This window comes from Osmerus mordax, chromosome 11 (genome assembly GCF_038355195.1).
Source record: "Osmerus mordax isolate fOsmMor3 chromosome 11, fOsmMor3.pri, whole genome shotgun sequence".
In the NCBI taxonomy this organism is placed as follows: Eukaryota; Metazoa; Chordata; class Actinopteri; order Osmeriformes; family Osmeridae; genus Osmerus; species Osmerus mordax.
This window is the reverse complement of record NC_090060.1, coordinates 12682461-12710097: the sequence shown is the minus strand read 5'-3', so window position 1 is coordinate 12710097 and position 27637 is coordinate 12682461. Positions and strand designations below refer to the sequence as shown.

The 27637-nt window shown below is 40.1% G+C and overlaps 4 protein-coding genes across 8 annotated transcripts in view; 2 read left to right on the top strand and 2 right to left on the bottom strand.

Annotated features, from left to right (window-relative positions):
* Positions 1–1434: 1434 nt before the first annotated feature.
* On the bottom strand, positions 1435–4249 carry lpar6a (lysophosphatidic acid receptor 6a). Its single transcript, XM_067246208.1, has one exon. The coding sequence runs from the start codon at positions 3495–3497 to the stop codon at positions 2394–2396; it is 1104 nt and encodes a 367-aa protein (XP_067102309.1). The 5' UTR covers positions 3498–4249; the 3' UTR covers positions 1435–2393.
* A 1550-nt stretch (positions 4250–5799) lies between these two features.
* On the bottom strand, positions 5800–12428 carry rcbtb2 (regulator of chromosome condensation (RCC1) and BTB (POZ) domain containing protein 2). 3 transcript variants are annotated; one of them, XM_067246194.1, is made up of 13 exons: positions 12091–12428; positions 11851–11982; positions 11145–11295; positions 10883–11049; positions 10520–10678; positions 10114–10221; positions 9871–10013; positions 9504–9694; positions 9067–9193; positions 8670–8809; positions 7900–8030; positions 7599–7778; positions 5800–7503 (listed from the first exon to the last, which is right to left on the bottom strand). In XM_067246194.1, exons 2-12 carry the CDS (start codon positions 11974–11976, stop codon positions 7638–7640), a joined length of 1584 nt encoding a protein of 527 aa, XP_067102295.1. In that variant the 5' UTR covers positions 11977–11982; positions 12091–12428; the 3' UTR covers positions 5800–7503; positions 7599–7637. The 3 variants fall into 3 exon arrangements, with proteins under 3 accessions (XP_067102295.1, XP_067102294.1, XP_067102296.1); XM_067246195.1 differs by having other exon boundaries at positions 5801–7265; XM_067246193.1 differs by having other exon boundaries at positions 5800–7778.
* Positions 12429–12614: 186 nt separating this feature from the next.
* On the top strand, positions 12615–14371 carry cysltr2b (cysteinyl leukotriene receptor 2b). The gene is made up of 2 exons (XM_067246196.1): positions 12615–12732; positions 13222–14371. The coding sequence occupies exon 2, from the start codon at positions 13234–13236 to the stop codon at positions 14242–14244; it is 1011 nt and encodes a 336-aa protein (XP_067102297.1). The 5' UTR covers positions 12615–12732; positions 13222–13233; the 3' UTR covers positions 14245–14371.
* Positions 14372–15996: 1625 nt separating this feature from the next.
* fndc3a (fibronectin type III domain containing 3A) overlaps positions 15997–27637 on the top strand; it is a 31074-nt gene continuing 19433 nt past the window's right edge. Inside the window, exons 1-2 of one of the 3 annotated variants that reach the window (XM_067245904.1) lie at positions 15997–16152; positions 19051–19201. In XM_067245904.1, coding sequence (XP_067102005.1) covers positions 19091–19201 — 111 coding nt within the window. In that variant the 5' untranslated portion in view covers positions 15997–16152; positions 19051–19090. Of the gene's footprint in view, positions 16153–19049; positions 19202–26902; positions 26978–27637 lie in introns of those variants that run through there. The other 2 variants (XM_067245905.1, XM_067245906.1) reach the window with 2 other exon arrangements.

Here is a 27637-nt window from a genome sequence, read left to right as displayed (position 1 = left end):
ACCTGACCCCAGGCAGCCTGCTGTAGATTCAGATGGTTGTGTAGCTGTGTTTTTTATTTGGTTATTTGCCTTTGAAGGAAGGACAGATTGAAGATGAGACTGGAGTGAAGATGGATACCATGTTAAGACAGACCAGTCTAATGACTGCATAAAGCCTTCAGGACTTGTAGACAAATTTGTGAGTTGTAGACAAAGGCCTACATTCAAACCAACATACAGTGTTAATAGTCTCTAGACTAACATACATTGGTGGGCCACACATTCAGGTGACCAGGGAATTTGCTACTTGTACACATATTCATTCAAAAATATGTAGCAACAGGTGTAAGAAAGAAACTGAAATACTCATGTATTCCAAGAAACAACAAAATATAATATGGGGGGATTCCAGTCAAATTAACAGAGTGGATTTAGGGGAAATCCACATTTTGTAGGTGTATCGGAATGTTATCTAGCATGTCTGTTTCATGCTGAGACATGTGGATTATTTCACTGTTGTGCCGTTTCACCCTGTTCTGCACGCAGCAATGCGGAACCTTAAAACATTTACCATAACGGTAAAGAACTTTGCATAAACCCACAGACTTAGACAATCACACACCCACATAACCACTTTATACCTGCCTATTTGATGTCGGTCCAAAGCCGCCATTGATTAAAATAAAACACCTGAAACAAGAAATGTAAAAAAAATGGTGACAAAAAAAGTGACAAAACACCTAAACACTGGGGCCTACATGATTCAAAGACTGGAAGATGAAATTCATCTCGATCATCCGATTAGCAGCTAACCTTGAGCTATGCACACCTGATTGCTGGATAAGTAACTCACTGAACTCACTTGTCTGGAACTGAATCTACATCCTGCAAACAGTCTGAATTCACTACTGATGTTTTCACTGTGTTCACCTTCCCTTTCAAGTTTGCTTGAGTTTAATACAAAAAGGACAATCACTATTTTGGCAGTTCTCAAAGATACCAGCAAGCCGCCATTAAGTACAACCATGTGCTCTGCCAACTATTAAGCTATGTATGAAACTACGATACTTGGCAATACTACTAAATACAAACTTTACAATTGTGTTAGGCCTGCTATGGGTCCAGTAAAAAAAAGGCCATTCATAATATTAATTCATTGTATTGCCTTACAGCTAGGACAGGTATGTTTTTTAGAATCAAAACTTGTCATATTTTTTTTATACACTTCATATCCTGACAGCAAACAGTAAATCAAATGCTGTTAAATCAATTTGTCTTTTTTTTAAATGCATTTAGGCATTCATTAAATGTATTCATCATGTTGTGCCTAGTACAGAATCTTCTATCAGTCTTGTGCTTCTGACCCTGCCTTCTGCACATTTACATTTACATAAAATCTTTAGCAGACGCTCTTATCCAGAGCGACTTACAGTAAGTACAGGGACATTCCCCCGAGGCAAGAAGGGTGAAGTGCCTTGCCCAAGGACACAACGTAATTTTGCACTGCCGGGGAATCGAAAGGACAGACAGGAAGCTGACTATTTCCTGCGCAACAGAACACGCCTCTGGTCAGCGCAGTTGCAGACATTATTAGTGCAACTATTTAGCCTTTTCTTTTTGCTGCAATCTTTCTATCCAGGCATTAGCAATACTCATTGCAGTTAATACTGTCTGCAGCTGTTGCTGTAGAAGTACATTACTTTTATTTCTGAAGTTAAGATATGGCATACAGCAACATTTAATATATTGTGTCAGTGCATTGAAATGTACATTACAACACAACAGCAATTACAACAATTACAATTACAACAAAATACATTAGGCATAATAAATGCCCTCAAGGCATAATCAGAAACATGACTTTAAGTCTCATATTCAGTTGAAGATCGTCACGATAAAAGATGGAATGGAAAAGCTATGATTCTTCAATAATAGTACTGGGCTGCATCATACACATGATGTGTTCATCACAATTAGATATATTAAGTACATATTGAGGAAAGAGACCCTTTAATTATGTACAATATTCTATGGTTAGAACCACAATTTACCAAAAACACATGGGTGCTTGTTGAAGTTGCTATGAAAAAGGATTGTATTTCCTAACCTAACTGCATTCCAGTTCATTTCTATGGGTGACTTTTCTGCCAAAGTTACATTCTACATTCCACAAGTTATATTCCACATGGTGATGTTAGAAAAATATCACATTATGTCCACAGGAATCCAACAATGAGTGGTATACACTGTGATGGGTCCAATGCCCATGTTTTCCCCCTGAGATGGAGACTGAAACTGTAAAACTCCAGTAGCTGATTCTTTAGCACCCTCACCATAAATTTTCACATTCAGTCAGCTATGACATATCCATAACCCCAGAGTTATATACATTGTTTTCTGAGTATACTGACTAATCACACTGAAGACTCATCATGGAAAATAGCAGATTTGAGATTCTTCAGGCTACATTGGAGTTTAGAGCTGGGTTCCGACTGCAGGGCCTCAGGGAACTTGACATCATAGGTTTGGCTGACCTGAGACTTCCGTTTGATGGAGTTCTGAATAGTTTCTGAAGTAAAATAGTAGACAATGGGATCAAAGCAGCAGTTGGACACAGCAATACAAAGGGCTATGGGGTAGATTGTTCTGACCACAGACTCCACAAAACAGCCCTTCAGGGTTTTGGTGCGAACAAGAGCGTAGAATATCAGATTGACATTGTAGGGGATGAAGCAGAAGCAGAAGATGCATAGATGGACAACAAGCATACGTAGGATCTTGGTTTTATTTAGCTTTCCCCCCCGGCTGATGGCCTGTGGTCGCCTTAGGGTCTGGAGAATCCTGCCAGAACATACCATGTTGAGCAGCAGGGGGATGATGAAGCCCACTGTCTCAATGAAGATCACAATTTTGGACAGATGGGATTTCCACTGGGTGGAGGAGAAGTTCTCAAAGCAGTACAGGGTTGTGTGGTCGGGTGAAGTTGTTTCGAGCATAAACCCAGCAGGGAAACTGCCAGACAGAACCAGTACCCACACCGCAACACACACTATCTTAGCATTGCGTTTGGTTCTCACAGCTCGTGAGCGCAAGGGGTGCACAATAGCCAGGAAGCGGTCTACATTGATGCAGGTGAGGAAAAGAATGCTACCATACATGTTTGTGTAGAACATTGAAACAGAGAGCACACAGAGCACTCTGCCAAATGGCCAGTCCAGTTTGATGAAGTAGAATACCCTCAGAGGAAGTGTAAAGACAAATAACAAGTCCGACACCACCAAGTTCATCATGTACGTGGTGGTTTCATTTCTCAGCTTCAGAGAGCATGTGAAGATATACATGGCTGCTACATTGGTGATTAGTCCCAAAATAAACACTATGCTGAACACTGTGCTGTACAGCGGATATTTGAATCCATCGTTTTTGGCGCAATTTGAACTGTCTGAATAGAGGATAGATGTAATGTTTTCTGCACTGAGTAGTGTATATGTGTCTGTCAGGCCCGTTGTATTGAGCATTTTGGGGGATATAAGGGAGCATTAAGGGTTGAATGTATCAACTATACAATGAAAGGATTTCCTTGAAGCCTGAATCTACGATGAAGGATCATTGAAACAGTCAAATTACAGAATGCCTTGTCTGAAAGTGCTGTCTTTCAGTCTATATATTTCAAACAAACGTTTTGATCAACAGTTGTAGTAGTACTAGTTAGGATGGCACATGATCAACTATCGTCCTTTCCCATTCTTGCTATTGGATGTTGTTTTGGGGGTTAACGTGTGTTGACTCAAGCAGCAGCTTCCTCTTCCCCTCCCTCTGTCTGTTTCTGCCTTCCGGCCTGGCAACTGTGCAGGACACCCGCCACAAGTTGGATTGGAAGCTGTACTTACTCAGATAGATATTAGTCACAAACAAATTGATCCTTTTTCCATTCAGTAACTGAAGACTGCCAGCCAACTCTCAAGTCCAGAGAGAAATTGCGCTGATGTTCAAATTGTCTTGTTTGCTTTATTCCTTTCTTCTCTTGTAAAGGTTTAAGCCAGTCCTCCTGTTCTTTGACTTTGTTTGGAAGTGGTCCAGGCCTTTTTGTAGATCTTAGTAGTAGAGTATGTAGCTTCAGTTGGGGACTTCAGTATTCTGCTTCAGCTCTCAGTGTATTAAAATGTGAGTGTTCTGTTTCTCCTTTGGGTTTCCTGCCCTCCCCCTTTTTTTCTTTCTCGTCTGTTTCTGCCTGTAACTGCCTCAAGGGCATTGTATAGCTCACACATTTAAAGAGTCTGAGGTATGGGATACGTTTTTCCTGTCGGAACCATAGGCAATGTCCGGTCTAGAAGGAGTAGAGAGAAGTTGAAGCAACTCCTCCCACTGTCTCTCTGAAACTCCCGCTTTCTCTGTGTCTGCTTTCAGTGAGACAGTGGGACTTTGTAGTTGGTCAGATTATCAGCTGTAGAATCTAAAAAAACACAGGCAACCTGTTGGAATATGTGTGACAGGAAATACTTCAGGGTTTCATTGTTTTCTTTTTTTCTTTGTGTGAATGGTGTGGAAGAAATTGGGATTTCCTGTGTGTTTACATTATTCACTAGTAATGTAATGTAACTAATAGAACTAGTCATTGGATACTAGTTAGTATGTTCTCATGTGAGCTTGCTATTCATACGAGTAGATTGTGTCTATGTGTCAGGCTTAATAGATGTTCGTGGTCAGGAGAAAGTGCTGGGTAAACGCACCTTGTCATGACTACAAGGACAGCTCCAACTATGATCTCTCTAGTCTGAGAGTGGTCATGGGTTGGGAGCTGTGAATCTCTTTTTACTGCCTGACTGTCACTATCTATGTTTACATTCTTGTGCCCTATAAAAAATGGTCCTCCGGCCTTCAGAGCAGAGACATGATTGAGACCTAAGCCTGGTGTTGTCATTTATTGTCAGAGGTCTGGTTTTCTCTCCTTATAATACTTGTTAAAATCCAGAACTCAACTGAACTTAGTCACTCCATTTATGAAGAGACAGACAAAACACTTTTTTCATCAAAGTCCAATGAAGCTGGACTTTTATATGGCTGTGGGATTGCATGAGGGGCATTTCAAATAAACAAATAAGCATTCTCTGGTTGGTGATCTTTTTCAGTCACAGGCTGGTGTTTCAGCACCCAACTACAAGTTTAACAGGCCTCTTTATGGGGAACCATTTTGTCTGTAAGACATCAGTGTTTTTGTTATGAGCTTCCCAGATAGCAGAGAAGCACTTTGTGTTGTAAGCTCTGCATGCTTGCATTCTTCAACGTGTTTTTCATTTCTTCCCTTATACCCAGTCACTTCCCGTAAACAAACTGAAGATATAAAGTGCTCATGATAAGTATTCAGGTTCACTAGCTGCCTATTCTGGAGAATCCAATGTTATCAGCCGTTATACCATTTGGAATGTTGGGTTCATCCAGGCTCCATGCCATGTCCTGCTGAGTTGTTTGATCCTAATCTTCAGGTCTGATTCCATTCATATTACAGGCTGAATACAAGTGTAAAGGGTCATCTAGTGAATTTGTACAGTGCCATCAGTGCATTCAGAATGTGCTGAACTTAAAGGCCTATTCTACAATTTGCTTTCAGGAACTTTGGAAATCAATAATAAAAAACATTGAAGCCTGATTACTGGCTATCCATCTTCTTGAATTGACATGGCCCATGATTGAGCTTCTCCATTAATAAGACATGTTATATATGTTGCATTCAGTCTATTTTGATCCACCTATTTTTGCTGACATCAGCAAAAAGGTAGCACTTTGAATGCGACTTGTAATACACATGAACATGAATTACTGTAAACTGTGAAGATTAGAGCCATTTTGCTTGACAGAAATAGCCGCAAGTGGTTGGGCAACGTGCGCATTGATGCCAAGGAGAACTATTTTGCAATTTAACAGAAAATGTGATGAGACAGTGTTTTTGTTCCTTAATAACATTCTCATTCTCCTACCCAAATGAACTATGCATACAATTATAAAGGAAATAACAGAAAATACATTCTTCATTTAGTCCTTTATCTTCTTAACCAGCTAACTTGACCAACTCTGTTTAACAAGGGATTCCAATGATTTGTAGGCCTACTTTACAAATTATAGCAGATCATATGAGGTGTAAAAAAATGCTAACTTCTGGAATCAGGGGACAACAGTCCCGTTATCTAAAGCCAACTGACCATCTGAAACGTATGAAAACAAAATTCATGTTTGCTTGTGTTAATAGGGTGATTCTTAAATACAGTTACTATGCTATTTAGGCTAAATAGCATAGTTAATTTCCTGAAATTAATTACCTCCAGCCATGTTCATGCTGCTACTAACTTAAAACCATAGGATAACTATAAAATAAATACAAATTATCAGCATTTATCAAAACATTCAAAACATACAATAGTTGGCATGTCAATGTTAAAGCTTTCCGTATCATCATCTTTAATGGATTACAAGCATTTTATATAGAAAATTTAATAAATTATTGGTTGCTCAACACAGAGGTCTCCATTATAAGTTGGCTATTGCACTGGTCTAGCAGTAGTGCTCTCATTGATAAGAGGTTTGGGAAAATGTACACACTAGAGGCATATTATTGAAATGACAAAAGTTAAATTATGACATCTATAAACATGCTATACCTGCAAGTAACACCAGCTGCAGCATTATGAAACTGTTGTTCTACTATGCGGTGTCAGCAACAGGAAATTAATTTACAGCTAATGGGATAATCTGTCATCTTTCCTTTAAAAGCAAGAGATAAGCTTCCAGCTGCACACACAGAGTTACACATCTACACAGGTACATACATCTCTCAGAACCTCAGCCCTTGGAGTACTGTACATGAAAACACTGACCCTGTGAAGTACTTCACTACTCTGAATGCTACTCAATATGATGACAGTAAAACCAACGTTGGATAACAAAAGCATAAAGGTATTCTATAAAACTCAGTAACATTTTGACCACTGTAAATAACTAAAATAACAATTAATATGGGTCATGTAAAACAGTAAGTAAAAAAGTTCTACCAAAAATGTTTGTTTCAAGTAAAAATTTGAATACTTTTAATTTATTGCAAATTATGAAGTTATCTACCAGTAAAACAAAACTTATTTTAGGAAAGGCTTTAAGGACAATGAGAAGGGGCAACTCATGCCATGCCTGGAGAAACTCCCTTATACTCCTGATTGGTCAAAAAGTAAAATGTTTGTCCTTTTCACCATTGCTGATATCTAGGCAAATATGGAACACTCCTCTCCCTGATATGGAATCTGGGATAAAAAATGTTTTCAAATTAGAATTGAACATGAGACCCCCTTTTGAAACACCTTTGCACTGCAGAGTTCCAACTGGGACCTCTCATATACACATTTATCCTCACGCACACGCACGCACTGGCAGATAGGTGGGGGTTGCTGTTGTGTCTATTTTCCCATAGTCACAGTAGCTTCCTTGTTTGGTCTCCGTTTTGTGCTTGAAGTGTAACTATATCGCTAGGTCCTCAGTTTCCTTACAGATGGGTAGGTAAGGGTATGATAACAGCAAAAGAGCAGAATTTGACCAGGTTAGCTTTTATGTTTCTCAATGAAGTTCTGACCACTCACCTTCCATCTCTTATCATCTTAAAGCCCATCCCAATGCAGTCAATTTTTGAAAGCCCCGTAGCGGCTGGCTTTGCTGATGAAGTTCTTTAGAAGGTCATGGTCCATGTCAGCGAAGGCCTCGGTCTGTGTAACAGCAGTCAGGTGGTTGACACAGAACTTGAAGCAAAACTCCTCCAGCTCCTAAAAATGTAGAAGACTGGAAGGTCAGTGCTGAGGGGTATAGATACAGATAGGAGCATTGACATGAAAGGAAAGGCTGGTTTGAAACAGTGTGCATGCATGTGTGTGTGGGCGCGCTTACCCGGGCCTCATACTTTACAGCAGCAGAGAACAGGGTTATAGCATTTTCCTCTGAGATCCCTCTCTTTATCGTTTCCTGACAGAGTCTCTTTAGCCTGGTCTCACGGTAGTATGTGGCTAGGTCCAGCAACCCTGCACGCATGACCAATATTAGTGGTTAGTAAATTGACATTTAGCAGACACTTTTATCCAAAGCGACTTACAAGAAAGAGCAAAAGGTGCAATAGTCATAAACAACGAGATAGCTCCCAAAACAATGTGGGTAGCCAAAACATGAAGCATACATTGTGAAAAGCAAATAAGAGCCAAAGGGTAGAACCAGAAGAGAATGTAGTTAAACAAGTTACAACTTGACATGATCCACGAAAGTGCCCAGAGTGTACCTGGAGGAAAGCAAGCACCTTTACAGATCAAGGCCCTCATTTATAAAACCAGGATTACATTTCATGCTATATAGAGGTGTACGTTGAAAACCAAAATGCGGCATTATGTAACAATGTATAAACATACTGTACGGTATAAAGACACTTTCAATTATGAAGCTGGCCTAATACTAAAATTGTGCATACGTGAACAAGCTCTGTGATTCAGCCTCCTAATACCCAAACATGGTTATATTTTACAGACAAAGCGAGACACTTCTGGCCTCATTTGCAGGCATCTTAATGGCGATAATCGCACTATTTCCATGAATGTCATCTTGTTTATAAATGACACCCCAGAACTGGTCAATTATTTATCTGACTGAGCCACACCCCTTGTCAGGCTGACCTATGGCATCCTCTGGTGGCAGGTTGATAGTGTCAGTGTAAAGATACTCTAGGAAGGCGCGGTACACCAAGTAGGAGAACTGGTGGATCTCGATGGACTCCTCATCTGTCTCATTCAGCAGGGCACGGAAATGCTCACATCTGAAATAAGGAAAAAAGAAAAAAAAGAAACACAGACAATCTAAAGACGGTAGAATGTGAATCTTGCATGTATGACTATATATAAATAGCTAAATGGGGAAAACAACTTTTCTCATGATGCCAACAAGGAAACCAGAAAATTGAAATTGTTAACTATAATATTTTAAGACTGACTCTGTTTCAAAGTCCCACTGCAATAATTCAATTAAAATGTACAAGTGGTTTCTCAGGCCACCATGATTCAGAGGTCAGGGTACCTGATTTTTAGGAGGGCTTTGTGAACATGGATGCATTTTCCATCAACCAAGAATTTTAAGTCAGAGATATCTGGGCTGTCAAACTCCCTTTTCAAGGATTGTGCAACCGTTAGATAGTCATCACCATCTGAAAAGCAGAGGAAGTTGTCAACACAAAACTCACAACACAAGCCAAACTGTTTGTTTTATTGTTGTGACAGCTGTGCATGTATACTTTTTCCTTGAAATAACATAAAGCATTTAAAAAAAATTAATATAGAAGATACTTCCTTATACAGATACGTCCTTGAGTACAAAGAATGTATCTCACAGAGACATGTTTGGACAAGTCTTACGATCGTTTTTGTTACCAAGCTCTCTTGAAATTCCCTAGAACTTCCCTAACTTATTGGCAGTCTCAATAATTATCCTGCAGCACAGCCCCCTTTCCCTCTTACCTACAGTGAGGAGGTGCCAGGTGACAGCTGGCGTAGCAAAGCAAGCAAACACATCATCTGTCGTGCCAAAGTGGGTAAGGTGGGGACAGGCTACAGCTTGTCCCCGACACTGACCCCACATAAAGACCTGACCACTCTGGGTCTTAGCTGCAGACGTGTGGCTTGTGTGACAGGCTGCTACTTCTACCATCCTAGCAGAAAACAAAAGAAAAAGGAACACAGAATCAAAGTGAGTAACATGAAAACAGAAAAAGATTAATGTAAAGGGGTGCAACTTTGTGACACAGACCAAATAACACGGAATAAACACACTCCACAAATACTTTAAAAAGGCCCAGCATTTTGGCCTGTCCTGTCCAGGACTCACCTCTCCTTGTCCATGTTAATGAGTGTAGGCAGGGATTGGTTACTCTTGTTGCCTGTTCCCAGCTGCCCATAAGAGTTTGCCCCCCAGGCGTAAACAAGTCCCTCATCTGTAAGGGCCAATGTATGTGCATATCCACAGGCAACCTGTAGATTTTTATGAAAGATAGAACTTTTGATTCTCTCTCCCTCTCTCCCTCTCTCCCTCTCTCCCTCTCTCACTCTCTCACTCTCTCACTCACATTACCTGCACAATGTTAACACCCTGAATGGCAGCAATCCTGCAGGGAGTCTGCTGGTTCCCGTTGTTGCCCAGGCCAAGCTGCCCGTTACAATTATATCCCCAACCGTAGGTCTACAAGCAGTACAAAGAAGTGGCTGTCATTTTCTGCATTAAACCGGTAAGACATATCATAAGGACAGCTTTAGACACTTACTTTATTATAGAGTACTCTGCAATAGTATTAGGGACAATTAAAAAAAATACAACCGTAAAGCAAAAATGCTTAAATAAATAATGACATAAAAAGACTAAACACAATTTTATAGTGCCTAATTGTAATACATTTGAGAAAAAACATCTGTAACATTAAATGTGGTAAAGGTAAAAGGTAGGGGTCTAAATTCTTTCCAAATGCACTGAAAAAGCATACCTCCCCATTGTCCAGCACAGCCATGGAGCAGAGTTGGCCACAGGCTATGTTGACAACCACTTTGTTCTGCAGACAGCTGCTGACCCGTCTTGGAGTAGGCTGGTTGGCTGTGGAGCCCGAGCCAACTTGGCCAGAGTTGTTGTACCCCCATGCAAACACCTGGGTTTTACAGAAACACTGACTAAAACAACATAAAACTAACTTTGTTTCCTGATGTTTTTTCTTTGATCCAGCTATCTAATGCTGTGGAGAAGATATGAATGCTCCTTTGTGCTTATCAGCTTCGCTTCTCATTACGAGATACACATGTTGGTTAAATAATTACATGGTACTTGGAAATATTTTGTCAAACAACCAGCCTACCTCCCCCTCAGTGGTGAGAGCAATGGTATGGTGGGAGCCACAGGCGACCTCAGTCACTCTTTTGCTGAGCAGGTTAGTGGAGACCAGAGCTGGGGTTAGTCCATGGTTGGTGGTCCCATTTCCCAGTTGGCTGTAGCCATTATGTCCCCAAGCATAAACCTCTCCATCTAGGGATCAGCAGGCAAACTAGCACCTCATGTACACATACTGATAACTGTCAAATGTGCAAATAATCCTTCAACCTTAAATTGTCTGGATTTACCAGCTGTGGCGATAACCAAATGTGGTCCCGTGCCATAGCTTAATGAAACAATCTTCTTTCCACAGAGGATGTCAATCCTACGAGGTTCAATAGTACTCTGCAGGTCTCCAAGTCCCAAACAGCCACTGCAGTTGGTGCCCAGAGCAAATACCTGTAAATAGAAGACAATAATAGAATCTGACAGACGTGACAATAATAAGTTAATTAGCATCTCTGGTAAATGTTCCCTGAGCAGTACTATTTAGGAGCATTGTAGCATTGTACTCGTTTAAAACAGAAACAGAACAATACAGCATTATCATGTTTCAAAGCAAGGCTTGTGTATCTAAAAGTTAAACACATGTAAAGTGAAGATGTAGGCTATAGATAAAAGTAAGGATGTGTTTAACACATGTAAAACATGAAAAAAATTAAAACGTAAAGCTTATTGATTGTAAGACCCTAGACATGCACGGAGTCTCGTCATGGATAAAAACAAAGCTTGCACAGGCATTACACACCTAAATATAGCCTCATTCTATCTGCTTATCCCAGTGTTTGTATAACTGTGTGAACCACTCGGTGGCGGGGTTGAAACTATTAGAAACGTTATCAACCTCCCTATCCCCAAGTTATACACAAATATGATAACATTACGATCTATACCGTTGCTTACATAAATAGTGTATTATATAGACAATGAATGACCACTGCCCCTTGATCCTACCTCATCATTAACAGTTACATATAGCGCTTCATTTGCAGCACTACCAAAAACACAAGCCTGGCGAATGAGACGAAGTTCTTCAGGAGGCAGGAGTGCAAACACTGGCCACTTCCCCACGTCCAGCATACCGGCCTGTTAAATAAAGACGCAAAAGTACAAAAGCACTATTAAATGAATAGACTTGTTTAGATAACCTAGTTAGATTATTAGAGTGCATGTCTGCTAGTAGATGCTAGCTACCTGTAAATGTTTATCGTGAACGATGCCGTTGCGGATGTGACTGACAACAATTCCTTAACATATCAAATCAGGTGATCACAATGATCTGAATCAAAATAGTAATAATTTTCTTAAGAATGGAGGCGACAACGTCCTACAGTAGCCATCCTCTCAGAGAATGCGGATAGCTAGCTACGCCAATGGCTCTGACCCACGCTAGCTAGGCCAGCTAGGTTGCTGACATACCAGACTGTACGAGTTGATTACCGAATAAATAATTCCTTGGCTAACCCAGGGTGAAGCTCTTCCAGCAGCCAACGCCCCATTACTCCCTAAATCTACGTACGTGCATCCAATGAAGCTTGTGGAATAGAATTAAACTAACAAACTCTTAAGTGTGGATACAAGTTGGTAGTTTACATACCGTAATACTTTACTAGACTTTAGTGAACCTCAGAGTTTAATATTGTGCTGCCAAGCATTCATTACCTTTAAAGGTAGCCTAAACTTGATCTCAGAACATCTGGGAGGGACTACCATACTGAATTCGCCTAGCAAGCACCACCATCCTCCATTAAATGTGAAATATCTATGGGACACACACACTTGTTCTGGTGAAGAATCAATGCATGTACTGATTGTCAAGGAATTTGTTAAATTAAGGTAGGATTTTCACATTTCTTGTTGTAAAAAACAACAACCTTTCTTATGTTACCATGAAATGCACAACACGCCATATGTTATATGGGTGTTATTGGAGCTTCTTTTAGCTTTGTTTCAAGTCCGATTAAGTCTTAGAAGCTCAATTTAGGCAACTATGTAAAAGCCCAGGTACTTTATTATTATTATTATTCAACTATTATTATTGTACGAATTGGCCTACATTATTTTATTTAACTTGGAAAAAAATAATATTTTTTGTGTGTGTGTGTTTAAACCAAAGGTAGTTAACTGAATTGATTTTCCTCATTTGCTACTTTAACCCCAAAAAATAATGTTTGGATCAATAATTTGAAACAGTTTTGCAAGGTTCTCTGCATAACTAGTCTACTGTCAGAATGCAATTACTGGTAAACAAATCTTTAGCATAACAAATGTTTCATAAACTTCTCAAGTTTCTCATATTAGATATCTTCTCCCTTAATATTTCAGAAGAGACTCGTCATGAATCAGTCCAGGAACAATAATTGCTCTATCAGCATCTTCAAATACAATGTCTACCCAGCAACCTACTTGGTCATCTTTATATTGGGACTGATCTTTAACCTCATCTCCCTGTGGTTTTTTCTGACTGTGTGGAAGACTAACCGGAAGTTTGGTCCTGTCAACTTGTTTATGTTGAATCTTGTACTGTCTGACCTAATGTTGGTGTGCTCCCTGCCATTGAGGGCCGCATACTATCTGATGCATTCCAACTGGGTCTTTGGAGATACTCTCTGCAGAATCATGTCTTTCTTATTTTATGTCAACATGTACAGCAGCATTTACTTCCTGATGGTATTAAGTGTGGTTCGCTTTTTGGCTATCACCAAACCATACACATTTGCGATGCTTAAGACCAGCCGGAGTGCCTGGATAGTATGCTTGTTGATATGGGTGTTAGTGTCCGTTGTGTCAATTCCTATGCTTAAAGCAGGGACTACCAAAGCTGCATCTGGTGAAACCAAGTGTCTGGAGCTGAATCCAGATTATAATGCAGACCAATTATTCACATTAATCATTGCTAATTATGTTACCATGTTCTTTGGAATCATTTTACCTTTCACAGTAATCTGCATCTGTAATTTATTTGTGGTCTGTAAACTTGTTAGAATTAGGCACAGGCAAGGAACAGAAAGACCTAGGTTTAAAAAGTCAATTGCCCTAGTTATCACAGTCCTCTGCATTTTCCTGACCTGTTTTTTGCCATACCATGTTGTTCGCACTCTCTTCCTGGACTCTGAACAAGATATATCTAATAATGGTTATGGAGAGTCCTGCACATACACGGAACGTGTACGCAAAGCAGCTGTCATCACGCTCTGTCTTGCTGCTGGGAATAGCTGCCTTGATCCACTTATCTACTTTTTTGCAGGGGAAAACTTCAGACAGTTTGTTCTGAAACAAACTTCTGAAAAGGAAACTGAAATACCAAACTATACGAGAAGGATTCAGCTACAAGAACATGATACTTAATGCAATGCTGTGTTTTAATTCACCACATGTATCAAAGTTTGAGAGGAATTTGTTCACAAGGTCATTATAACATGTTATCACATTTTTTTACTGTACTAAATGAGATGACATTTGGTTTTTATACAGATGTGTGTTGTGTTAGTGTTTTTACTTTGTTTGTGGAAACCTGGGTTTTACCAAATATGACCTCTGAAAAAATTACAAATTAAAGATTAGAAAAAAAATTCAATAGACCTTGAACTCTAAATATTGAACATTACTAAAATACACAGTTTAACTGTGGATTTTCTGTAATTATGCATCTTAAATGAAAATCAGTTTATGACAGGGTTGATGCTTGATCAACAAATGAAGAAGAAATGTGGTGATCTGCATTGTTGTGGACTCTGTGGCAGTGTGCGAATTATACAATGACAATCGGGGATGTCAACTCAGTGCCCCCCAACCTAACCAGTCCCACCATGGTGGTTAACCATGTTTCTATCATTAACATTGTTGTGAATATTCTACAGCGAATTGCCATTACAATTACAATCGTGACAGAAATATTATAGATCTAAATTATATTAGTAATTTTTGGGGGGTATTAGCGACCTAACTTGCCTTTCTTGCACTTTCTCACGACGCGGTTGAATTTTGACTATGGCAGTCAGTGTAATACTGTGTGTGATATTCCCTGCCTTTAAGTCAACATTTCTGTGTATCGCCAAACTGTTATTGAATTAATATGGTAAATATATTGTCATATTTACGATTACAGGTAAGAACGACATATAAATGTATCGACCACCCCGACCTCCTTCGCACACTGCTCTGTGGTCTCAACTACACTGCCTGTAATCTATGGCGCAACAAGGAAACAACGTTGGGGGATTACGCTTTATATTAAAGCATCGCAATTTTGTTATCTCATCTCAGTTTAAAACCCCACGACCACCATCTAGAGGTGAAGTAAATTAGACACGTGTTTTTTCAAAGGCTGTAAAAATGAGCACAAAAGGGTGCCCTACTCAGGTCTACCCCCCCCCCCCCCCCCCCCCCACCCCCAACACACACACTCACACACAAAAACAAAGAAAAAACAAAAAAAACTATTTCGGGTTGGACTCTTGTCATTATAGAGGCTAGGATGAGTCGTTACACAATACTAGCTATTATCATATTACAGGTAGGCCTAGTGGTTTTTGTTTTAAGTAGTCCGCGAGTTAAGTGTTCATAATTGCTAGAAAAACAATTCGACTCTTATTATATATTATTCTTACAGTGAAACTTTTGATTTAGGGTATCACAAATTCTTGTAGTAGCCTAACTAGTCGTTAACAGGTAGAAACGCAAAGGTTACTAAGGAGTCCAATACAGGAATAGTTACAAATAAATACTGAGTCCAGTTGCTTTTAAATTGTTTCTCTACGTCTTTAGGTAAAACGGGAGTACACTACGTAAGACAGGGAGAAATATCTTGAGCGCACGCGTGGCTGAAACTGGCGTTTCTACAACTTCCCAAATCCCCTTGTATAAAATTGTGTGTACACTGCACACAGGCTTGACAGCGGGAAATTTGCTAACATTACAAACATTTCGAATGGGATATCCTATTTCATACACACTTGCTAAACTCAGTGTTTAATTACAGGTACCAGCTAGTGAATAGGCACATAGCCATTTAGCTAGCTTCATACATCATGTCACATTTCCACGTCTTACGGCTAGCCAGCGTATGACGTTTCATTTTGAGCCCGACTAAGCTAGGCTACAGTAGCTAGCTTTCTTACGTGAACGCTGCATAGCTAACCATTTCAGTTGATGCTGAAGTAAGTTAGGGATCTAGGTATAGTTATCTTAGTCGCATAAGAACATTTAATACGTTGATAAGTTTGGAGACAGCCAAGCAAGCTAACTGCGAATTTGGTGAGTTGTGATGTTATTGTTACGCAAGTCTATACGGCTATTTCTAGCTAGCTAGTTAAATGGGGACGTCTCGAGATAACAATGTATACTCCGGCTTATATCAACTGCTAAGCTAACGAGCAAGGTTGATGTTTTAATTCATGCTAGTTATATTTAACTACAGTTTGTTTGTTTCTGTTTTCTCAAATTCACATACATTGCATGAACGCTAGTTAGACTGCGTTGCTCGCAGACAGCCAGCTGGCAAGGTTTGCAAGGTGTCTTGTGTGGCGTGTCATTATCTCTGGAAGTGATCATACGACTATTTGATCGGGGTGAAACACTGCTTTGCATGTCAATTAAACAATTTCATATTTTAGCTACTTCAATTAGTTGTAAGTGCAATACAGACAGCTAATGTACTAAAGCCTAGCCTTAATATCAACGTCGTAGACACGACATACTAGCTACTAGTACTAGCTGTGACGTCAGTAGTTCGTAAACTAGTGGCTCAGTGTAAGCTACGGTGGTGTCAGGTTCAATGTTTCTGAAATGTAGGCCTAAAACTTGATATGGTCATAGCTACATACGTTTGATAACTAGCTTGTTAGGCTAGCTGAGGCAGGGAAGCCTTACTACTAGCTGTCTTGAACTAACTTAGCTAGCTATATTAGCAAGAAGGCCCCGTACACCGGAACACCCAATGGTCAGTTGCAGTCTTGAGATGCTTGCTTTTTACCTAGGTTAGGTGGTGATATGTCTTTCAATATTATTTGCATTACATTTTAATTTCTGTGATGGTGTAATGTGTCAACGTATTACACTCATTATAGAATTATTTGAAAGAGACTACTTTAGGCACAGACTTCTTTGCTACATAATTCCTTGCAGCAACACAGAATCAGCTGCTTCATTTTAGGCCATATGCACAAGTGACATTTGCACACATTTTACATTTACATTTAGCAGACGCTGTTATCCAGAGCGACTTACAGTAAGTACAGGGACATTCCCCCAAGGCAAGTAGGGTGAAGTGACTTGCCCAAGGACACAATGTCAGTTGGCAAACCGGGAATCGAACTGGCAACCTTCAGATTACTAGCCCAACTCCCTCACCGCTCAGCCATCTGACTCCCCATCTGCACATGTTTGCTTCCATTCAAATTTTGTCCCTCCAATTTTCTTTACTCCTAATCATAACAAAACCGAAAAACAGATGTCCCCATTCTCTGTACAGTGGTTTCTCGACTGAGATCTGAGGGGATTTTCAAGATGCAGTCAGAGATGTTTAGTCTTTCATTTGTCAATGGCAAATTTCAATTATCATTGAAATAATTCAAGTACAGAAATACAAATACTGATTTAATGTGTTCTATTGTAGTTTGTAGACGTGTGAGGTAATGGGGGCAATGATGTTGCCTGGTAGCAAGTGTTAGTAGTCTTGTGTTTTTATATTCACTAGAGAAGCAATGGAAATGGGTACCTGAGCTTCATAACTCGGGTAACTCAGTCAAAGACAAGCATGAAACCTGGCCGCTGATATAAATGAGTTGCCTTTGTATTTAGTAATACTTTTTATTTTCTGTGGTAGAGTTTCATGCTATCTAGCCTACTGTATGTTAAGAGTTGGTGTTTGGGAGAGACAAAATCTCTGGACATGTGAATTTGGGTTCCCATGCCCACTATTTTCTTTGTATTTTAAGCTCACCTCATGTAAAAACTGTAAGGTTCTGACATGCCGCACATCATCTAAATCCATTCTATGCCAAATACAAGTAAATGATAAGCTAATATTGTGCAATGTTAGATCTGACACATGGCTGCAGTGCTTGGGGTTTCCAGTTCATTGACCACAAGGTAAAGTGACTTACTGAGCTTAAGTAGGGGTGTGGCTTACATAAGCCAGATCACCACTTGGTTTAGGAGCGCATGCGCTGGATAGTAATTAAGTTCAAGGACACGTGCCCCTTTCCTCAAAAGGATTGGGTGATGGAGATTCTGTAAATTGCCATGCATATAGCCTGTGTTGTTGGAATGTGTCTTACTGTACAAATTAGAAGGGAGAGGAAGGGAGATTTGCTGTTAACTGAATATTAACTGTTAAGGCAGAACATTTGCAAACTGCATAGGCCTTTTGCCTCTTCCACCCATTGTTGCAAACATTGTACCTTATATAACATACACAAAATTAAAGAAACATTCAACCATAGGGACCATTATGACTGAAATGTCAGACATAAAGTGGATAAGAGGATAAACCACTATATATTTTGAGAAAATATTAGTTTCACATAGCCCAATCCAAATATAGCAATATTTCTTACTGAGCAACCGAAAATGCCCATGGATTAAGGTAGTTCTACAACATTTAATTCAACCTACACCTATGATCTAATAAGAACACTGTGTTCAAATGCCTTGTATTTGGAGATCAATTTGGGGATAATAAGGGATCAATTTAGCTGGCGCCACCATCCAGACACATGAGGGAGACACGGGCCTTGTCTGTGAATGTGAGCTGCAAATACAAGTCTGTTGAGGCAGCGTGCTTCATGAGGGCCAAAGTCTACCATTTCACCTACAAATTTGATGCAGTATGAAAAAAAAACAGTTACATTTACTTGAAAAGTAGGACAAATGTCTGGTTTAGTTGATAATTTAATGTGTTAAATGAAACATTGTTTTGAGGAGATAACCTAAAAATGGTTTACACAATTTGAAAGTTGAACCTCCTCGATTATGGAAATACTGCTTGCTGCATCACCAACCGGCTTTTGAGTGGAAGAGATCACGGTGGGGTTATGCTTTGCTTTATAGTGCTCAAGTTGAAATTGTGTTTTTTTCTTTCACTGTATGTCTATTGTGCCTTGTTGCTATGACGTTATGAGATCCTGTGCTGATTGTTGTTTTGTACCACAGGAGCTTGGAACACCTCTTCAGTGGTGTGAATGAGGGAGACATGGCAGACCACACCCCCCCACTGGAGTCCGGCCAGCTTGTCAGCCCCGAGCTCCCACTTCTGGCCTCGCCACCACCCCCTAACATAGTCAACGGAGAAGGCCCCCAGCAGGTACAGATTGTCATCCTATATGAAACTGATTCTCCTTTCACACCAACCACAAACCCCCCAAAATACAGGTCTGTCGTTGGTCTGAATAAGTCAATGCCCTTTTTTAATAATCCATGGGTTTTGGCCATGGTTCTGGCACATGCCTTTGTATGTTGCTCAACCTTGTAAAAAAAAAAAAAAAAAAAGGCCTAATATTTATATCTAATATAATACGTTATATTTAATGTAGGATATTTAAAAACTCATATAATCACATGTATATGATTTTGTAGGTGTTTCAGTGGTTCTTTCATGCTATTTCTTTACTCACTGTAGTGTCTCATCTTTGACATCATGTTGAGTAAAGGATACTAGTTGATGTTTCATGTCATATTGCTTTTGTGTCAGGTCAAGAGTAAGTGGCCTTGACAACCCAGGGTGTTTTCCCTGTCAGTTTGATGGTCGTCAAATGTTTTGCGTAAGTGTTTGTGAGAACACTATTGTGACAAAAGTTTTTTGGGGAAAAAAAAGTCAGGTTTAGTCTTATGATATTTATGAATGTAGGAATTAGTGTTCTTTTTACAAAGTCCTTCAATTTTAGGAGACAAATTAAATGACCGGAGACAGTTTGACACCACATCTCAATTGAAATGCTTGGGATATGTCCAGAAGAACAAACAGCTGAAGTCACAGAAAGCACATAATTTATGCCTGATATTTAATGATATTTTGTAATGTGCCATTTCATTGTTGATTTTCCAGTTGCGCATCCCCAGATTGTCATTTGGTCAAGATCACATCCTTGTGGTCCAAAGACAATCAAAAATCAAAACAAAATGTTTGTGGCGAGTTAGAGTTGGGCCTTAAAATAAAGGTTGCTGAAGGAAGGTGCTTTTTTATGTAGGCTAACTTACCAAAGGTGAATACTTTATTGTATGAAGAGGGTTTAGTTAACTGTGCTGGCAATGACATTTTCACACCTGAAAATGGCTTGTTTAGTTACTTTTCGCACCACGACCAAATTCAGTGTGAAAAACAATTCAGATGTGGGCAGCAACTTTTTCATGGCACATATTGTCTTGTGTGTGCGGAGGTATGAATATAATGACAGCTGGGGAATGAAGGAAAGGGCCCTGACCTGGCAGTGCGATACAAAGTTGTGGTGACAGCAAAGACAATCCACAGCAATGGCTGACCTCTCTGTCTCTGACCTTTAACAGGAGAAGAAAATGGAAAGAACACTGCAGTGTGCGCTTGTCCTCCCCCCCCTCTTAATCCTGGTTTGATATGAATGCACTGTTGGACCAATTAGTCTGGGTCAGAGAGTAGGCCAAAGGAGCAGTACTGTCCATGAATCATAACCTGTGACCGTATTCTGTTCTTGAGAATACTCACTCTGGTATGATTTACTATTACTATCCAAGTAATACACCATTCCTTATTTCTGCAATTAGGGTTGATTAGTCTGTTGTTTATCAATACTTTACTAAAGCCTCAGAGTAGAGGCTGACTGATAAATTCCTCAGCAGATTTAACAGAGCAATATTTACATTTATTCATTTAGCAGACGCTTTTATCCAAAGCGACTTCCAAGAGAGAGCTTTACAAAGTGCATAGGTCACTGATTATAACAACAAGATAGCCACAAAAACATTGCGAGTAGCCAAAACATGAAGCACACATTGTGAACAACCAAAGTAAGTGCCAAAGGGAAGAACCATAAGAACATGTACTTAAACAAGTTACAATTAAACAACATGAACTGCTATAAGTACAAGTGTACCTGTGGAAAAAACAAGCAACAATAATAAAAACTATATATCACAGCGAGTACAAAAATTTAATATTGTCCCTAAACAGATGAAACCTATCTATTTTTGTATTTAGTTGAGGCCTACCAATTACAGAACAATAAAATAGAATGAAAAGAAAGAAAAAACAGTTGTCAAAGTTGCGGCTAATTATCGCAAAACTCGTATTTAAGTTAATAATCGTCCTTCCCTTTTGATCTAGTTTACCTTCTTGCAAACCTTTCAGACGTTAGCAAGTCTAGCCAGTGTTTGGACAGTTAACAAGCTGTAACAGCAAATATTTAGTTTGTTTATATTTTGCCCCTTGCATTATACCGTTGATGAGGCTAAACGTAACACTCAGATATACCCACTGCTATAACAAAGGGAATTAATTCCAGGTGTGGATTTACTGAAAATCTGTAATACCAGCCTTTGGATATCCAAAATTAACTCTGTAATATTGTTATGTACATATCAATAAATGATAATTCAAGATAAAAAATAAATAAGGTTAGGCATTTTCTAAGTATTATTCATACAAGCTTTGTGATGAAAATAACTTCTACAACCCATAAAGAAAGGGTATGTTAAAATGTTTTATATTGGGCATACCAATGATCTTCTTTTTTTTTCTTTTACTAAATATAAACAAATAAACTAAATATCAGTGTCAGACTCAAACTCCTTCTCAAGAAGGCTCAACCTCAGCTACCTGCATGTATGTGACAATTATTTTCTCCATTATTTAGTAGACATCGAGTAGGGTTGTTCTTTTTTTTCTTTCAGCTGTTATTTTAACATGAAGTTTTAGCTTGGCGTGCTTCTGAAAAAATATAGGCCTAGCGTTTAATACATTAAACATGAACTTAAGAGCCACAGGTGTGTGCTGTTTGGAGAGGGAATGCGGGAGCTTATATTAGAGGAACAGCTCTCTGTCCCTCTGACGTCCAGTGGTAGCTTTGTGTGTCATACTCAGACGCAGGAGGTGGGGCCTCTGTCTTTCCCTAGTTACCATACAGAGATTGGGTTGCATGTTTCTCTCCAATCAGACCCTGAGTCAGCCAGTGGAGGGGAGTGGAGGGGATGAGGGTGAGGCCTCCGCTTCCCAGAATGTCAAGACAGAGTGAGGAGGTGGACAAAGTGGATGCCTCATCGGAGCTAAGAGATCATCCGTGGGTGTGCTTTATATGTACCTGTCTCTATCTGAGCAGAGCACTTGTGTTAAGGCCAATCCACTTGCCCCATTGGCTAAATTCATAAAAAATCTGTACAGCATATGAATCACTTATTTCTCTGTCAGGTTATGACAGCGTATGTTTCAATTTAAATGTATATTTCTTATCACTGTACAGGGATGCAAATTACATACAGCCAAGTATTATATTTACTTTATTGTACATAATGTCAAACTCTCCCTCTCAGTAACTTAAGAAGGGAACCTGGAAAATATATTTTGAAGACAATGCACTCTAATCACGTTGAGTAAAACCCAGAAAATGTAAAACTAAAATTGTCACTGTCCAAGGAATTTGTTTTTGCAAGTAGCCTTAATCTAGTAGAGGTAGCCCATTGTTTTGGGGCATGCACACAAACAGCTGCGTGACATGACGAGGCCAACCATTCTACTGACCCCAGGTATAAACGTGAAATCCTTATTCTTGCAGCCTCTAATCTTTCGAGTGCTGTACAATAGATTTTTGTATAAATAGCGAGATTTAAACAAAAACGTAGCAGCTAGCTCGTGTCATCTTAGACATCACCACACTTGTTTGGTTTGTATTCAGACAGACAACTCAAATAAGGACGCTAGCCTAATAGCTAGCTACAAGTATCTTCCAACTTTGTCAACGTCCAAACAGGGATTTCATGTCATGCTTGCAGAATGTTGCCGAGTATGGAAGCAAATCAGTGACCTATTTTGAATTCACCTCTTTAAAATTTTAATATGAATTTATATCAATATAAAAAAATAAAATCCTTAAAAAAAATCAGATCCCAGGGATTCAGATAATAATATATATTTTTTTGCCGACATCCCGATCTTTTGTATATGAATTTCACCATTTGAATTTTAGCAGCCTGAGTTTTGTTCCATGAATTTATGGATCTGAATTGATTTTTACATTGAAATAAATTCATATTTACATTTTAAACAGGTGAATTCAAAACCAACAAATTTGGTGGTGTTTAAATTTCAATATTATGTATTCAATGCCTTTTAAAATACAAAACATTATGTTACTGATTTCAAGGCCGTAGCCATGGAATCAACATTGGGGGGGACATTTACATTACATTTAATCATTTAGCAGATGCTCTTATCCAGAGCGACTTACAGTAAGTACAGGGACATTCCCCCGAGGCAAGTAGGGTGAAGTGTCTTGCCCAAGGACACAGCGTCAGTTGGCATGACCGGGAATCGAACTGGCAACCTTCGGATTACTAGCCCGATTCTGTCACCGCTCAGCCACCTGACTCCCTGACTCAGACAAAATCTGCTGGGAAGTCTGAGGGTCTCCCCCTGAGAACTTTTTACGTTTAGTTACGAATATGATTACATTTTTTAGGATAATTTCAGACAGTGTGCGTGGTTGCCTGTCGTAGCGTAGCACATTTACATTTACATTTAGTCATTTATCAGACGCTCTTATCCAGAGCGACTTACAGTAAGTACAGGGACATTCCCCCGAGGCAAGCAGGGTGAAGTGCCTTGCCCAAGGACACAACGTCAGTTGGCATGACCGGGAATCGAACTGGCAACCTTCGGATTACTAGCCCGATTCCCTCACCGCTCAGCCACCTGACTCCCTAACGTAGCAGCACATTTATATTTTTATATCAATATATTGGGGGGGACATTTTGATCAGATGTGTCCCCCCAATATGACTTATTGCTTAAAACACTCTGCTTTTGCACTGCACCACAACATGGTATCTTGTACATTTGTATTTTTTGTAATATTTGTATTTTTATATTGTAATTTACGGCAACTTATATTTATTCCACTTAGTACTGCTAGTCTATGTACCCTTAGTATAGTTAGTCCACATATTTAAATTTTAGGTATATGTTTATTGTATGCACCTTCCTGCCAAAGCAAATTCCTTGTCTGTGCAAACTTTCATGGCGAATAAATCCCTTTCTGATATATATTATGATTATGGCCCCGACTGATTTGCTTCCATAGCTATTCAAAGACGATTCCTTTGCAAGATCCGTTGTAATGAAAGAGAGAACGCGCACTACAATATATATTTTTTTACCATGTTAAGCAGTAGTATAAAATAATAATAATACATTTATGGCGGTCAAATTTTTCCCGGTCCCGCCACAAATAAATCAATGTATGGAAAACACTTATGGTGCACCTATGCACTTACGTTCAGATGCTGAATGACATTCATTTATTTCGTCCAACTCAGCAACACCTGCGTTTCCAGTGCGAACAACTCCTTGACTGGGAAGTCAGAGGAAGTTACTGAGCCCATCAGTCCAGATCAAGCAGACTTAAGCCCTTATGCAACGTGTATTGTCAATAGTCATTCGATTGAAGTGATGTTAGAGGCCTGTAACATTGGGCAGTTGGTATCTAGTGTCTGTTATTTTTTGTCTTCATGGCTTGGCCAGTAATGTGTTACGGCCTTGTTTAAATAGCTGAATATTCATTAACCCCGAAAATGTAGTGACTTGAGGTTACAAAACATTAAAAGCAAGCAGTCTTCTTTTCTTTCTCTTGAAAAGGGTGTTTGTGCTGTGAAGGATGACAATTAACATAGTAAGCATATGAAAAATAACCTGACACACTGGCAGGGCTTACTACAGTGTGAGTGCCTGTATGATTGTGTATCTATTTATATGACTGTTAAAGCTCTTAAATACTGGCATCCAATCAGTCCATGTGAATGTATGAAGTGATGCATGTTGCCAGATGTTAACAGGAAACTGGTCAATTATTTTTTTCTCATCAGTATTGATTGTGATGTATTCTGAAGGTCCTGGAGGGTGGTTTATCAAATAACTCTAAATTACCTTTTGCACATGTCATCTTCATTTGGGAGGCTGCATTATTTCCTGACTGGTTCCGCTGTTGGTAGACACTTCCCCACGTCACTAGGCTCCCGTTTCCTGCCCTCCCAGCAGCTATGCCACATCAACGCACGGTAAACAATTAAGAGGAACAAATAGTGAGAAACCTAAACCCTGTGTCACCAGCCAGGGAGAAACGTTAAGGCTAACAGCGGATAGTTGAGGATAATGTGAACAACATAATTAGATACTCAGTAGCAGTGTGTGCTAATCACCACAGATATTCCTCTTTAATGGAATAAAAATCATTGTTACGACACCAACATTTGAACAAGATTTTGTTCATCGTATTGCTCTGCTTATCAATATGCTATGCTTTCAGGCCTAGACGTCTCCTACGAGGGGCCAGGATTGCTGTGGCACCTTGGGGCTTGGACTGTATTACAGAATTGTGATCCAGAAGCTGACATTTCTTTGACTGTTTTCTCTTGTTTTGAGACATGTTTTGTTCACAGAGAGAAATTTGATCTGACTCTGGTGGTTTTTGGCTGTAACCTGACAGCTGCCTGAGGTCATTTATTTTTGTTAGGAAACACTCTTTCATGGTTTGTGTAATGCTAAAAGACAGACAGTAAACTGCAGTATAAAAAAATATTATTGAGTTCCCATTTCTGCCAGTAAGATGATTCATAATTTTTTTGTTTCATTTCAAGGTTTGTGGTCTTAAAGGCACAGAGGTGGGGTCCTTTCAATAGTTTCCTTACCACCTGTAAGTGACTACTTCTGCAACTAATGCTCTCCTTTAAGTAAGTGAATTGGGACAAATATTATAGAAAGCCTAGCATACTGACTCTTTGTCTGTTTGTCTATGCAACAACAGTCTTTTCTCACGTGGACTGGTTAGTCATCTTTAAGACAAGCAGATGGGCGAGACTCAAGGCTTGTCGCAAGCACCGGAGCTCATATATTGAACTCCCGCCACCTCATCTCCTCTTACATCGATCACAGTATTAATAGAAGGTGTACAGCGTGTCGCTCTTTGAATAAGAGAGATGGGAAAGGAGAAAGGAAAAAAAAAGGTGGGAGGGAGTATAGCGTAGTCGTTTGTCAGCCTGTGAAGCAGTGTGGGTCGTTCGGTTCCCTCACACCATTGTTGTTGGCGTGAAAAACACAGAACAAAGGACTCCCCTCATAAGTTGTGACACCCTGTTGATTTGACTAGCTGTCTTTGTAAAGCGCAGCAATTTCAGCACCCGGAAAGGATGCGATTGAAATGACCTAGAATCTAGGTCCTAGATGATCAAAAAAAACGTTGAGATGCGTTGAACATGCATGCAGACACAGGATGGAATAGGAGACGCTAGAGACGGAAGCCGTTTTCCGCTTGAATCTCTCCTATCTTGTGTTTGGCCTCCAGGGCTGGGCACATCCTCCCCCCTCACCATAGAGCAGCCGCTGTCGATAAGCTGTCGTTCTCTTTCACTAACGCTGCGGTGCGGACATCGCCGTGGCGTATTTGTTGAAGGGGTTGCCGTGGAGACTGGCGGCAGTGAGGCAGCACTGGAGCCAGCAGAGAGACAGCAAAGAGGGAGAGAGGGAGCTGCATGCTGCAGAGAGCACCACTGTGGAGCAGACCAGGCTGAGCCGGACTGTGCAAACATGGGCTTCTCACCACGCATCCTGTGAAAACTACCCACAGCCAGCTCAGAAACCTAGCCTCATCCGCCCCTTCAACCCACGGCTGCACCAGCCCTTCTCTGGCAGTCCCTTCCTGGGCTTTGTGCGTGGGGTCAGTGGAACTGGAGGGAGTACAGCTCCAGTTGGGCCTGATGTGCTAGCATCGCAGGTCAGGTGGTATCCAATGAAGGCTGGGTGAAGTGCCGGAGGGTCTCTTAGACCCTGGAGCATTGCGGGTCGTTCTTTTCTCCGTCTGTGTGAATAGCGACGCCTGAATGAGAACGAGCGATGCGGGCAACAGTAAGTAGCAGTCAGATGTATGAGGAGAGCATTGTTTTTGATGTTTTGGTTTGTGAAAAGATGTTTTTGTTTTCAATAGAGATTAGATCTGAGTTGTTAGAGGAAGATGTAATCTGCTAAGAAAAAATAATTGTATTTTTCAGTGTAGGGTGATGGACAGCAAAGACACATGCATGCACACACCAAGTGGGAGTGCCTTGACTTTGATTCAATTAGACCTCCCTTGGCCACCCCCTCCTAGCGTACTCTTACACTCACACAGTGCTACACTCTCTGATGCTTGCGTGGGTGTGTGTGCGAACATGTGTGAATGCGTGAGTGCATGCATTAGTGTGTGGTTGTGTGTGTGTGTGGCAGTCAAAGGGCTCCTCCGTCTCTCGGCAGAGCTTTTGAATGGGAGCCATGTCGGAGATGGAGGTGCTGCGGATGGCTGTGCTGGGAGAGAGCCAGAGCCCTTTGCCATGGGAGTGTAGGTTCTATGACAGCACCTTCCACAAGAGCGAGGTAACCCGCTCCCCTGGAGCTACTAAAGACTGACTGCAAACACCATTTTAGGTTAGATAGGATTAAATGGGAGGGGAGGATTTATTGTAAATCGTCAGTTCAGACTAGCAATTCTAATGAGCCAACTCTTAGTAAGAAATGTGAAGATGACATTAA

Bases quoted from the DNA above. Each gene is read 5' to 3' on its own strand.
- lpar6a (XM_067246208.1), bottom strand. From the start codon at position 3,497: ATGCTCAATACAACGGGCCTGACAGACACATATACACTACTCAGTGCA.
- rcbtb2 (XM_067246193.1), bottom strand. From the start codon at position 11,976: ATGCTGGACGTGGGGAAGTGGCCAGTGTTTGCACTCCTGCCTCCTGAA. The intron at 9,695-9,870 runs GTGAGTCCTGGA...GTTTTCTGCTAG, and splicing joins ATTAACATGGACAAGGAGAG to GATGGTAGAAGTAGCAGCCT. The intron at 8,810-9,066 runs GTACCCTGACCT...TCCTTATTTCAG, and splicing joins AAAGCCCTCCTAAAAATCAG to ATGTGAGCATTTCCGTGCCC.
- cysltr2b (XM_067246196.1), top strand. From the start codon at position 13,234: ATGAATCAGTCCAGGAACAATAATTGCTCTATCAGCATCTTCAAATAC.